This window comes from Stigmatopora nigra, chromosome 2 (genome assembly GCF_051989575.1).
Source record: "Stigmatopora nigra isolate UIUO_SnigA chromosome 2, RoL_Snig_1.1, whole genome shotgun sequence".
Classification (NCBI taxonomy): domain Eukaryota; kingdom Metazoa; phylum Chordata; class Actinopteri; order Syngnathiformes; family Syngnathidae; genus Stigmatopora; species Stigmatopora nigra.
The window spans coordinates 2,294,723-2,308,029 of NC_135509.1; the positions used below are offsets into that span (position 1 = coordinate 2,294,723).

General features: G+C 39.6%; 2 protein-coding genes across 2 annotated transcripts in view; one reads left to right on the top strand and one right to left on the bottom strand.

Annotated features, from left to right (window-relative positions):
- chgb (chromogranin B) overlaps window positions 1-13,307 on the top strand; it is a 141,188-nt gene that overhangs the window by 127,047 nt on the left and 834 nt on the right. The window contains exons 3-4 of the mRNA XM_077712225.1: window positions 11,447-11,538; window positions 11,607-13,272. Coding sequence (XP_077568351.1) covers window positions 11,447-11,538; window positions 11,607-13,272 — 1,758 coding nt within the window. The remainder of the gene's footprint in view (window positions 1-11,446; window positions 11,539-11,606; window positions 13,273-13,307) is intronic.
- gpcpd1 (glycerophosphocholine phosphodiesterase 1) lies at window positions 87-8,260 on the bottom strand. The gene is made up of 20 exons (XM_077710900.1): window positions 7,958-8,260; window positions 7,535-7,610; window positions 7,177-7,267; window positions 7,003-7,087; window positions 6,699-6,774; window positions 6,547-6,588; window positions 6,260-6,383; window positions 5,934-6,186; window positions 5,009-5,171; window positions 4,821-4,950; window positions 4,693-4,747; window positions 4,417-4,512; window positions 4,263-4,337; window positions 4,104-4,143; window positions 3,963-4,021; window positions 3,824-3,889; window positions 3,609-3,745; window positions 3,312-3,447; window positions 3,083-3,243; window positions 87-1,069 (listed from the first exon to the last, which is right to left on the bottom strand). Exons 2-20 carry the CDS (start codon window positions 7,581-7,583, stop codon window positions 865-867), a joined length of 2,043 nt encoding a protein of 680 aa, XP_077567026.1. The 5' UTR covers window positions 7,584-7,610; window positions 7,958-8,260; the 3' UTR covers window positions 87-864.

The window sequence follows — 13,307 nt, forward strand, 5'->3', positions numbered from 1 at the left end:
CTGTAATGGTAATGTGGATTATTAATGGAGGTTTTGTGCATTTAATAATTTTTCCATTTGCCTGAAAAAAAACAACAACAATCAAGGACAGGTTAAGTTAGATTCTTTAATTATACAATTAAAAGATCAACATGCTTTTTCACAACCTGTTGTGGCAACTCATGGTGTCAAAATGCAAGATTGTTTACATGTCATCGCATGATAAAGTACTAGTGCTATGAATTACTGTACTTTACTGTGGGGAACTAGAAAATGTAACAGAAGGCAAAAATAGTCCCCCACCAAAAAGGCTTCCTATTTACATTAAACAAACAAATAAAAATTACCTGACGTGAACCTGATATGTGATAAATCATCGAAATGACTGACACAAACGCACAATATCCACTCGTCTCAAGTTTAAAGGTGACATTGCATTGAAGTGCGAGAAAATGATTACCTCAAGTTTTGAAATTCATGAAAGATTACATGTATAATCAGCAAAAAAATAACAAAACTAAAAATAAAGGTAAAACTTCATGTAAGCCAGGCTAAAAAGTCCTATTAGCTACTATTTTTAAAAAATATTTCTACTGCTTTATGGTAATGACTACAGGCATAAAATAAATGTCAAATAATGGCACATGCAACTTTAATCCACTGTGATTTTTCAATTATTCATGTTAAAAATTACCTAGCAATTGTGTATTTTTGTGTTGAAATACATTCAAAATAGGTTTGAAAAGTCAGTCCTAGTATGTTGACATATGTTTAAAGCTTGTGGAAGGTGTATTTGATGGCAAAAACTACAAATGGTAGATTTCCACAAATCACAGGCATCATTGTGACAATCAACATGCAGTTGGAATTTTATACACACCAAGCCTACGAGGAGCTGAGTCCCGAGTCGGACTCGGCGCTGCCACTGCAGGCCCGCTCCTTGCCGCTCGCGCAGGGTGCCGAAGAGCACGGTATGGAGTAGCAGGAGCAGTCTGGGCTCTTGAGGGTCTCCTCGGTGATGACCTCCCGCAAGGAGTGCTGTTCCTCCACCTGGAAGAAGTTGGGCTGTTCCAATTGCTCCTCACAGATCCTGCAGAAAGCATTTGACGTAGCGTTAACATACAATCAATGCTTTGTGGTTTGTTTGAACGAAAATGAGGCAAAATAAAAAACACATTCAGCCACCCATGTTTGCCTTGCGTCTTTGGAAGTCCATTTTACAACCCAGCTTAACACCAAAGCAATGCAACCTTACTCCACCTTAAAATAAATGACACAAGGCTGCTCGGACGTTTGGTATCTAAGAGAGGGAGTTTAATATCCAAGTACTGTTGAAAACAGTAGACATTTAGATAGTAAACTCTCTCATTAATATCATTTTGAGAGCTGGTGTCAACAGTACTTAGATATTAAACAGTACTTTGATATTAAACAGTACTTAGATATTAAACAGTACTTAGATATTAAACAGTACTTAGATATTAAACAGTACTTAGATATTAAACAGTACTTAGATAATCAACAGTACTTAGATATTAAACAGTACTTAGATGTTAAACAGTACTTAGATATTAAACAGTACTTAGATATTAAACAGTACTTAGATATAAAAGAATACTACTTAGATATTAAAGAATACTACTTAGATATTAAACAGTACTGCTTAGATATTAAACAGTACTTAGATATTAAACAGTACTTAGATATTAAACAGTACTTAGATATTAAACAGTACTTAGATGTTAAACAGTACTTAGATATTAAACAGTACTTAGATATAAAAGAATACTACTTAGATATTAAAGAATACTACTTAGATATTAAAGAATACTACTTAGATATTAAACAGTACTGCTTAGATATTAAACAGTACTGCTTAGATATTAAACAGTACTTAGATATTAAACAGTACTTAGATATTAAAGAATACTACTTGGATATTAAACAGTACTACTTAGATATTAAACAGTACTGCTTATAGATATTAAACAGTACTTAGATATTAAACAGTACTTAGATATTAAACAGTACTTAGATATTAAACAGTACTGCTTAGATATTAAACAGTACTTTTATATTAAACAGTGCTTAGATATTAAACAGTACTTAGATATTAAACAGTGCTTAGATATTAAACAGTACTTAAATATTAAACAGTACATTCTCATCAGGATCTGAACTAGTTTGGAGATAGCATAACATAACCGACCCGTCACAGCTGCTCGCCAAGTCCTCCCTTTGTGTTAATGACAGATAACAAACTCAATGAAGTATTTTTCAGCATCGTGTGAGACACACAAAAATATCAACAGTAGCAGCAGAAGGCCGATGAGCTTTTAAGCTTTCAAAGTAAAGCGAGGCTGTAATCCTGTTAAGGACTATCATTTTTAACCCAATGGCGGATGGTGCGCGGCTGAGTCTTTGTTCTTGACTCTTAAGACCAGTAAAAACCTTGACAATAAAAACACGCAATGTTGAGGAAGATTTCCATGCGTGACGTTTGAGAAGGAAACGCATCCAACACACCAAATGCCACATGCAAGCCGTTCACTGCTGTTAAAATGCCAGGGTACAAAAAGCATTGATAAGGCAGGGCAGTTGACCGACCATTTTGTTTTTGGTCTTGACCCAAAGTACATATTGGGATGACAACTGGCATGTATTATCAAGTACAAGCTCCTGCTTTCCATTGTCAAATATGAGCAACCAAGCATGAAAATGCCAGAAAGACATTACAGCAATCTGGGGGACTCGACTCAGAATTTGGCAGCAAATTGTCGGTAATTCTGGGGGTGGACAAAAAGGGAAAGAGTTAATCAAAAAAGAGGAATTTCTTGATGGAATGTAGACACAAGCAGAGGAGGGTTCTTCATTTCTGCGAGCATTGAAACATTGCGAGAAATAAACAGAAGTGAAATAAACAACCTGCTGAAATGCAGATTTGTAGAATATCAAGTGGACCGCCACTAAACCAAAATAAACCCTTATTGTTGTGAATAAGCCATTAGGGATGCGGTTGATTGGCTTAGCATTGATGATAACGGTAAAAAGATGTATTTTAGGTCGTGTAATCACATAGGATTGATTTGTTTATGTTTTTTACCTGTCGTAGATGAGCCCGTCGATGCCCTGCTCCCTGAGCTTCCTCCGGTTCTCAGGATCATTGTTGTCGTCGCCCCAGCTGAAGACGACCAGTCCTTTTCCGTGAGCCTCGTCGATGAGGTTGAAGTTCGTCAGCAGCTCCTCGGTATGAGCGCTAATGCCCTGGATTGAACGATTTGGGACAATGAGGTCATTTGTCATGCGAAAATGGGAATGTGTGTAGGTCATACTAGGATGTCCTCGCTCTGAGCGAAGCTCATGGCGAACTCGGTGGTCTGGCAACGGATGTCCATCAGTTCCGGGTATTTTTGTGAGATGCCTTGTGTCAGGAAAAGGATGGGATACTTGTTCTGCTTGCGGCGCACCCTAAGGAAGATAAAAAAATGGGAATATTGAGTTCATTTGAGGTCAAATGTGCGTCTATTTGTCATTTGCAGAGATGTCTAACAAAAATTTAAGAGCGCCTTATAGTTGTGAATATATTGTATTTGTCCTTCAATATATTTTTCAGGTATGACTTGGCTTACATGGAGCAGATGTCCGGGTCGAAGCAGGAGAAGACGATTCGTCTATCGCCTCCTTCCCGCAGAACGCAAGACAAAATAATGTCTAGGAACTTGTTCATGTTGTAGTAGGATGACAAGTTGCCTTCCCATGACCCATCCTGGAATGAGAAATATTGTCCATTTATGCTCCTTCCATTGGTTTAGTTGTGGAGAATTTAGGTTTTACGGTATGTTACCTTCATCTGACAGATCCACTTCAGTTCGATGTTGAAGCCCACTTGTTCGGGGAGAGCGTGAAAGAGCTGCGAAAATGGGATGGCATGAAAGTTGTAGAACTAAACAAAACTAAGAATGTTTTTTTTGTGTGTGTTATACCTGTGAGAGCGAGGGAAAAGGCTGGTGCTCGTCGATCTCGTCATCGTCCTCCATCACATCTGAAAATAAAAACACTGGGTGGTTAACTAGTAATCCAATGTTAAGAGTGAATTAGCTTTTTAAAACAAAGCAAAAACAGACCTTTGAGATCGCTCTCCTTCATAGCAGTGACGTGTGCCAGCTGAGTAAACATTCAAAACAAACAATAACTTAACTAGAAATTCCCAAAATGTGCATTTATAACTTTTGCTCTCTATAAAAAAGTGAGCCAGATGTTTTTTTTTAGAAAATATTTTTGACCTTTAGAAGCTGCAGCTGATCAAATGTCAGATCTTTAACAGGCACCTCGATGAGTTCCAGAGTGTGATTGTTTTTCTGCAAAACCAAAATAATGTCAAGATAAAGTCCTCTTTGTACTAGTGTGCATGGTAACCTGAAATTCAAGGCTCGTTACCTTCTTTTTAGTGGCGATGCAGCAGGTGAGGTCATGGTAGACGATGGGTACGGCGTCCTTGCTGAGGTGAACGTCAAACTCCACGTAGGCGGCCCCCTGTGTGTTCAAAAATATCATCATTTTTCAGTAAATAAGTCACTGCAACCAAAGAATAAGCAGAAGAAACAGGAACAACTGCATCTGGGTTATATTAAATCAAAATAACAAGTACAAACACTTTTTGTATTACAAAAAAGCTGGACTTATAGTCTGTAAAATATGGTCAGGTATACATACGTGCTTGGCGGCGCTCTTAAACGAGGCGATGGTGTTCTCTCTAACTCTGTGATGCCTGGGAAACAAAAATAGGGCATGTGGGAAAGTCCACAGCCAACCTGAGAAGGTCATTGGACGCAAAATATTACTTGGCAGCCTGTGTACTTCCGGCTCCACGGTGGCCAACATCGAGGGCTCGTCCTTTCTTCCAGTACTTGCTGAAGGTGGCGCTCATCCCGCAGGGGAGTCCCGGGATGGGTCGGATCACCAGGTAGTCCACTATGACCAGAAGGATCATTCAGTTTCTCCCTCCTGGTGACCTCAACGGGTAACTCACCTCGAACTTTGCCAATGGTCTGCCTGGAGTTGCGGCCCATGATGGGCAAGGTGACCAGACCGTGGTCTCTGCCACTCTCCAAGAAGGTGGAAGACAGAAGGCAGGCGGTGCCCACGTGGCCCGGGTGAACGTCGCCCTGGACCACATGCTCGCCCATATCCTCCTGAAAATGGAGGCATTGGTTACAAGATGGCCTCATTCAAAACTCTAACAGGTGGTCTTCTCTGTATCTAAGTACTGTTTAATATCTAAGTACTGTTCAATATGTAAGTACTGTTTAATATGTAAGTACTGTTTAATATCTAAGTACTGTTTAATATGTAAGTACTGTTTAATATGTAAGTACTGTTTAATATGTAAGTACTGTTTAATATGTAAGTACTGTTTAGTATCAAAGTACTGTTTAATATCTGAGTACTGTTTAATATCTAAGTAATGTTCAATATCTAAGTACTGTTTAATATCCAAGTACTGTTTAATATCTAAGTACTGTTTAATACCTAAGTACTGTTTAATATCTAAGTACTGTTTAATATCTAAGTACTGTTTAATATGTAAGTACTGTTTAATATCTAAGTACAGTTTAATATCTAAGTACTGTTTAATATGTAAGTACTGTTTAATATCCAAGTACTGTTTAGTATCTAAGTACTGTTTAGTATCAAAGTACTGTTTAGTATCTAAGTACTGTTTAATATCTAAGTACTGTTTAATATCCAGGTACTGTTTAATATCTTAGTACTGTTTAATATCTTAGTACTGTTTAATATCTAAGTAGTACTGTTTAATATGTAAGTACTGTTTAATATGCAAGCACTGTTTAATATCCAAGTACTGTTTGCTATCTAAGTACTGTTGAAAACAGTAGCTATTTAGATATTAAACACACTATAATTTTGAGGGCTGGTTTCAACAGTCTTCTCACCTCAAAAAACTCAAAGGTGAGCTCCAGGTTGTCAGGGTCCATGCTGTGGATGCTGTACTCGGTCCACCGCGAGGGCTCCAGGGCGTAGCCGCATTCGGGCTGCGAGTGCCGGGACTTGTAGCATTTGGGGCTGATCATGCTGATCTCCAGGGTGGTGGGCACCTTGTGGGGGGATGCCACATTGTGTGGGTTCTCCGTCTGGTCTTCATCTTCCTCATCCTCCTCCTCAACCCCTTCCAGGGTCAGTTTGATTCTGAGAAGATGGCGAGTTGAACATTTTGGGATGTTTGCGATTGTTTGGATCTCAGAAGAGGTTTTTGGAATACCTGAAACGAGACTTTTTGAACTTCTTCTTGGTGATGGACACTGGAGATGTCTTGGAATAGTGAAGACGCAGGCGGATTTCCGTCTGGCATGTCAGCCAACCGCCATCGATGCACTCTGCTCCATCTACAGCGAGGGAGGACATTTTGTCTGTTGTGGTTGCTGACAAGGAAGTTTATTAGCTGTTGGGTTTTTTTTAATGAGGAACAGAATCATATTTTATGTTCAGTTTCGAGTCTGTTGCTGTAGGTCTCAAAACATAGTTGTTTTTTGAGTCTCTTCGACTTACTGTGCATTCCAAAATGGCCATCAATAACATTTAGCTGCAATCCTGCAACGAAGGAAAACAGCATTTGAAGCAGAGTAAAAACTATTATCCTATCCAACAATATATATATTTATAAAATACCCTTTCTTCCATTTTATCTTTACTTTTAATACCTGTGGGAGTGACGGAGCGGGGGTGACGATGGCTCTCCCACACATTGACAATCACCTGACAAGGATCGCCAACACTCTGCAAGAACAATATTCAGGTTTTATTTCCACATTCTTAATGCATGACGGGTGAAATGAATGGTATCTTATGTAATACGTCGATTTTAATGATTAACAAATGTGTTGACGTGCGCAAATGAAGCATTTGTGCAGCTGTGACGAGATTAGATAATTGTTTATGTTCTTCATGAAGGTCAAGATAGAAAAATGATGAATTGAGTTTATTCAAAAAGAAATCAAAACTTACTTTTGCGTCCAGAAAGAAGCCCTTGAAGTACCGGTACTTGACTTTGACTCCCCTGGGAACGGAGACGGTTGCGATCCATGTATTCCTGATAAAGTCAAGGAGAATACTGCAGTTGTAAAAGGAATATTTCAGTTTTGCTGTTGTGGAATGGGGAAAAACTAAGGTTTGACATACCCTTCGTCGCTATGGGCGTCCAAGATGACGGCTTTTTGGTAGCTCCAGCTCCCCAGGGATGCACAACTCCCAACCACGGCAATCACCTCCCCTGAGGAACCAAGTAGGAACCAAGTGCTACTTCGATCCAAGGGTTACATAAGACATTATGAGTCTTTTATCCAATGGACAGTAGAAATTGAGAATTTTTATTAGTGATAGTAGTTCTATTACTGCTTTTGTTTGGTCCAACTCTTGTCAAAGCGTTATGAATTTATGTCATGGAACTGGAGGAGTACACTTTATGTTTCAGTGCAATTTTGCAAGGGGTGTGTAGAAAGTAATTATATGTTGTAGTTGTTGCGTCATGTTCACAAACCTGGACACGTTTCTCCTCTGACAGTCAGGGTCACCCGGGACAACTCCATTGTTGATAGATTGACGGATAGCACTCACTAAGAAAAATCATAATAATAATAATAATAATTCCAATAAATATGTCAATAAAATACATCAAAATTATGTACATTTTATCAGTAAATTAAATTACATTAAATACAATTAGAATTTAAAGCTTCATTATAAAATGCACATATAAATAAGTAGTCATAAAAAGATTTATATATAAAAATTAAAAAAAATAAGCACGTTTTTTTAAGTATCACGTGACTTTTTATTTGTAAACAAACCCCCAAAGTGACCATTATTATGTATCGATCGGTCCTATATCTACTGAAATCTACATGATTAACATGAAAATTACATATTCGGGATGCGATTTAAAAGTAAATGTTATATTTACCTTCTTAAGCGGCGATGGGGTACTTCATGACAGGCCAGATGGTTATGTTACGAAAGCATTTTTACAAGTAGTCACGCATCTCATCTCGTGTCTGCAGCAGGCCATTAACGTTCGAAATCGAGCAATCCTGCTAAAATTATTTTTTTTTCTTTTTTTTTTTTTTTTTTGCTCACCAACGTTAACGTAAGAATCCAAACTGTCCTTGGATGTAGCAAAAGCGAAAAGTAGTTCAGACAAAAGATGTATCTGAAATAGCAACGCACAGAACTAGACCAGAGGTCAGGATGAAGAAAATAATGTTCTTCAAAGTAAAAGAACTAATACACTAATATGTACTTTTGTGCAATCTAGTCGCTATGAAATAAACAATACCGCAATATGTTGCCTTTTTAAATAATTTAATGGCTCAAAACGTTGCTATAAATTGTTTATATCTAATAGATGACCAGCCAGTTCTTTTATTTGGTAAAAATGTTCGCCTTGTTGTTTTCCGGATCCATCGCACCCACACATGCGGAAACAAGTTGAAACCGCCCCATGCCGGATAGAATTTTACCTTTTATCGTTGTTGGCAACGAGGTCGGCTGACAACGTTTGTATTTTGGACCTCGCACGCATGCCATTTCATAAAAGTCACGTTTTATTGTTCCCCAATCACTCTTCCCCACATGCGTCAAACAAGTCAAAAAAAGAATCATTTCGTATCCATCCAGCGGGCCAAATAAAGCAGTTGTCTGCCACATTTCACTTAATAAAACTTTAGCAAAGTCAAATTAACTGCCGTGACCATTATTTGTAGACTTTAAACAAATAATTCAACCGTTTTACTAATAATTATGTGCTTGCAAAACTCTATAGAACCAAACCCGACTCTTTTCCACCGTCTTGTGGAGAAAAGAGGTACTGCAGGCAGTTAATTGCGCTCATATGGATGTCCTCTTTTTTAGGGTTAGGGTTAGGGTTAGGGTTAGGGGTTAGGGTTAGGGTTAGGGTTAGGGTTAGGGTTAGGGTTAGGGTTAGGGTTTGATTTTGGGTTTTAATTTTTCATGTTAAAGCAATTAACGAATATACAGACTATTATATTGTAGTAGGGAAAAACATCCTGTTGTTTCCAATTGTACCGGGCTGGGTAATAAAATAGGACCAAAACAAATTTTTATGGTTGCGTCGGTGCAAATGATGTTACGGTTTACCATCGATTGAAAATAACAAGATTATACGTTGCAAAAAAGGTCAGCGTCTTTTCTCATTAAGCATCAGCGATGACTTTGATTGACAGCTGTCAGCCACAGGCAGAAACAATCGCAAATAATCGGGTTGCATTTCACTCAATGTCATTCTTCCAGAAAAGCACATAATGGAAGGCAAAGAAGCAATATAAGGAATGTTTTCAGGTTCATAACATAAAATAGACATTTACATTTGTTTATTATTAGATTAAGAATTATTAGACACAAAAAGAGACATGAAATGCTGATTAATTATTTAACCAGAAAGCTTATGGGCTCGTTAGTACTTTTTTAACCTCCCTAAAGAGCTCATTAGGTTTGGTTGTTTTCTTTTCGGTGACAATAGAATTACAGTAATTTACATTTTTGTATTTATTTTTATCTCTTTAAAGCCCAAAGCATTAAATAATTGACCACAAACTAAACTCTGAGCCTTTAGTGGATGAAAAAGAGTACAAAATACCTCCTATAAATTCTCATATTTGTGTTTACAATGACTAACTCATCCCTGGCAATACACCACAAGGTTTTCGGATATCTTGTAAAAAGACAAGAACATAAAAGTTCTCGCTGACTCCACCAAAAAATGAACACCAACATCCAATTGTTGAAAAAAAAACAACAAATCCCCATCAGTGAGCACATCTCTAAAATAAAACAGTCTGCAGTCGTACTGCGGCTTTCAGGGTGCCGCGCTAATTTAGTGCTTTCATATAAGCGCTAAGTATCGATTGCCGGGCGGTCAGTAAGCTATTTTTTTATACTTTGGGGGACCGCTACGCTTAAAAATGTGCTGAAAAGTCCAGATGAATTATTGACGAGGTGGCTAACCTTTGGTTTAGTCATCAGACATCTTGCTTTTTTTGCAGTTGTACCTAATTATAATTTTTAATTGATAGTCTAATTATGCCACCTCACATGATTGGACAGCTATCACCTATATATCTTTTTAATTTCCAGAATATAATTAACCTTAATTATGTTAATAAGGATTGACTTCAGGTGAGATAGGGTAGGCTACATCACCCCCGCGACCTGCATCATAAAAAAATAATGAATGTGATGATTGGATATGAAAAAAAAACAAGATGGAATGCAATTAAACTTATTTAAATACTACTTTCAATTTAAATCCTACTGTTAAATTCCTCAAAAACATTTTATGTCACTCTATTTCAAAATAAAATCCTCCCACAAAAATTCTGAAGGCCCTTTTGCTTAACGACACATGCCATCATCCCACTTTGAACGCTATGGTACTGCAAAATCGCTAAAAACGTGCTAATGAAATTTGCCGTGTGTGTGATTGGCTATCACCGTGATGCCTCTGGTTTCCCGGCGGCGTGACCCCCCGTCCCCCCGTCCCTCCATCCCTCCTACGACACCCCCCTACCTCCCGCTCAATAACGCTTAAAGCGCCACCTGTGCGAAGGGTAATTTTATCCAAGACGGAATAAAAAACAAGTGCTTTCTGCTTCTTTCCTGCAGGTCTAATGAGTCATGACATGAGACGAGACCCCCCCTCCCACGCTTTCTCTCTCTCTCTCCGTCCCCCCCCCACTTTGAGCGCCTTTATATTAGAGGTGGCGTTCCTCCTCCTCGCCAGTATCTCTTCGCCAGAGTCCAGAAGATGACATCCACTCCTCTTCTTCTCCTCCTGGCCTTGATTTTTGTCTCTGGTAAGTTCACATTTCTCACTTTGCACTTTTCTTAAGGAGTATTTATTTTGAGATATTTTCAAAAATATATTTTATTTACTGTCTAGAAAATCAAGCACTTCCATTGGGGAGGGATGATGGCCAGAGGGAAAATGTGGTAAGTCAATGGATTTGAGGACATTGGTAAAAAAAACAATGTAAATGTGAGGTAAATAAAAAAATAACAATATTTACTGTCTTTCAAATGAATCAAAAACTGAACTATTTCACCTTTAATGTCTCTAAAACAATATATATTGAAATAAAGGCTAGTGAATTTAAATGATGGTCACATTTTTTAAACAGAAACATTTTAATCCAGATCATTTTATATTTTATATATATTTTATATCTTTTAGCTTGTTTTGGGGTCATAAAAACTTTTTTCAAAAATAAATAAAACTGAATCTTACTTGTTGTCCACTTATTTAAGAACATAAATAAAAAATAACAACATATATACTGTCTTTCAAACGGTCCAAGACAAAAACTAGTTCATCTTTTAAAAAGAACAACAACAACATGACTAACTGCCAATCAATTCAGTTCTTATTTGCTATGCAGGTGAAAAAATGTTTGGTCCAGGTTTTGTCCAAAGCGCTCTCCCCAGCGGACGCCCAGCTGGAACAAAATTGCAAGGAGATTCTCCGAGCAGGTCTGAACCACATGTCAGTACATTCACAACAAAATGCTAAATGACCAATCGTGCCTGGCCTATTTCAGGAATTCAACACGTTCCCCCAGACCAGAAGAACGATGAAGCCAAAGACGATGCACTCCAGGGTTTGGAAATCCAAAACCTCCTGAAGCCAAAACCAGAGAAGACCGGGGAAGAAAATGGAGAATCCTGGAGTCTGGAGAAGAGACACCAGGATGATGAAGACCAGGTGGGGGAGGAACGGGAGAAGAGAAGTAACTGGACGCCGGGGAGGTTTCACCAGAAGCCAAAACGAGACGAAGAGCCTCTAGGTCTAGGGGGAGAGTCTGACGAGGATTACCAACGCAGTCAGGAGTCATGGGGGCTCGAGGACCAGAGGGACAAGAGAAAGTGGAGGCCCGGGAGGTACCACCAGAGGAGACACAAGAGGGGCCAGGAGGTCTTGGAGGAACCGGATGAGGAGCGCAGTCAGGAGTCTTGGGATTTTGACACTGAGACCAGCAGAGACAAGAGAGAATGGAGGTCTAGGAGACCCCAACAGAGGAAATACAAGAGGGATGAAGAATTCTCGGAAGACCCGGATGAGGAACGTAGTCAGGAGTCCTGGGATTTTGATACTGGGAGGGACAAGAGAGAATGGAGGTCTAGGAGACCCCATCAGAGAAAATTCAAGAGGGATGAAGAACTCTCAGAAGACCCAGATCAGGAACGTAGTCAGGAGTCTTGGGATTTTGACACTGAGACCAGCAGAGACAAGAGAGAATGGAGGTCTAGAAGACCCCATCAGAGGAAATACAAGAGGGATGAAGAACTCTCGGAGGATCCGGATCAGGAACGTAGTCAGGAATCCTGGGATTTTGATACTGGGATAGACAAGAGGGAATGGAGGTCTAGAAGACCCCATCAGAGGAAGTTCAAGAGGGATGAGGAACTCCCAGAGGAACCCAGAGAGGAGTCGGATGATGATGATCGCAGCCAAGAGTCTTGGGATTTTGCCAGTGACAGATACAAGAGAAAATGGAGACCAGGGAGGTACCACCAAACCAGACATAAGCGCGAAGAAGACATGGATTACGATCGCAGCCAGGAGTCTTGGGGCCTGGATGATGAGAGGGACAAAAGGGAATGGAGAATTGGAAGATACCATCAGAAAAGACCGAAGAGGGATGAGGAGTTCTCGGAGGACTCGGATGAGGGACGTAGTCAGGAGTCTTGGGATTTTGACACTGAGAGAGACAAGAGAGAATGGAGGTCTAGGAGACCCTACCAGAGGAAATTCAAGCGAGACGAAGAACTGTCGGAAGACCCGGATCAGGAACGTAGTCAGGAATCTTGGGATTTTGACTCAGGGAGGGACAAGAGAGAATGGAGGTCCAGGAGACCCCACCAGAGGAAATTCAAGCGAGATGAAGAACTCCCAGAGGAACCCCGAGAGGAGTCGGACGATGAACGCAGCCAAGAGTCTTGGGATGTGGATCCTGACAGATATAAGAGAGTGTGGAGAACTGGGAAAGACCACCAGCCAGACCAAGAACTCTCAGAGGATCCCATTGAAGAACGTAGCCAAGAATACTGGGACTTTGACACTGGGAGGGAGAAAAAGGCCAACTGGAGGCCTGGGAGATACCACCAGAGAAAGCACAAGCGTGACGAGGAATCCCAAGGGGAACGAAGTCAAGAGTACTGGACCTTGGACAAAAGACCAGCACAGGACGGAAACCAAGATCTGAGGTATGTGATGACAAAAGCAAGGCTTAAATTCAAAG

Excerpts from the sequence above, each read along its gene's own strand:
- gpcpd1 (XM_077710900.1), bottom strand. The coding sequence starts at position 7,583 with ATGGAGTTGTCCCGGGTGACCCTGACTGTCAGAGGAGAAACGTGTCCA. Across the intron at positions 5,172-5,933 it reads TCACCTTTGAGTTTTTTGAG|GAGGATATGGGCGAGCATGT; the intron begins GTGAGAAGACTG and ends CTCCATTTTCAG. Across the intron at positions 3,890-3,962 it reads CTTTTCCCTCGCTCTCACAG|CTCTTTCACGCTCTCCCCGA; the intron begins GTATAACACACA and ends CCATTTTCGCAG.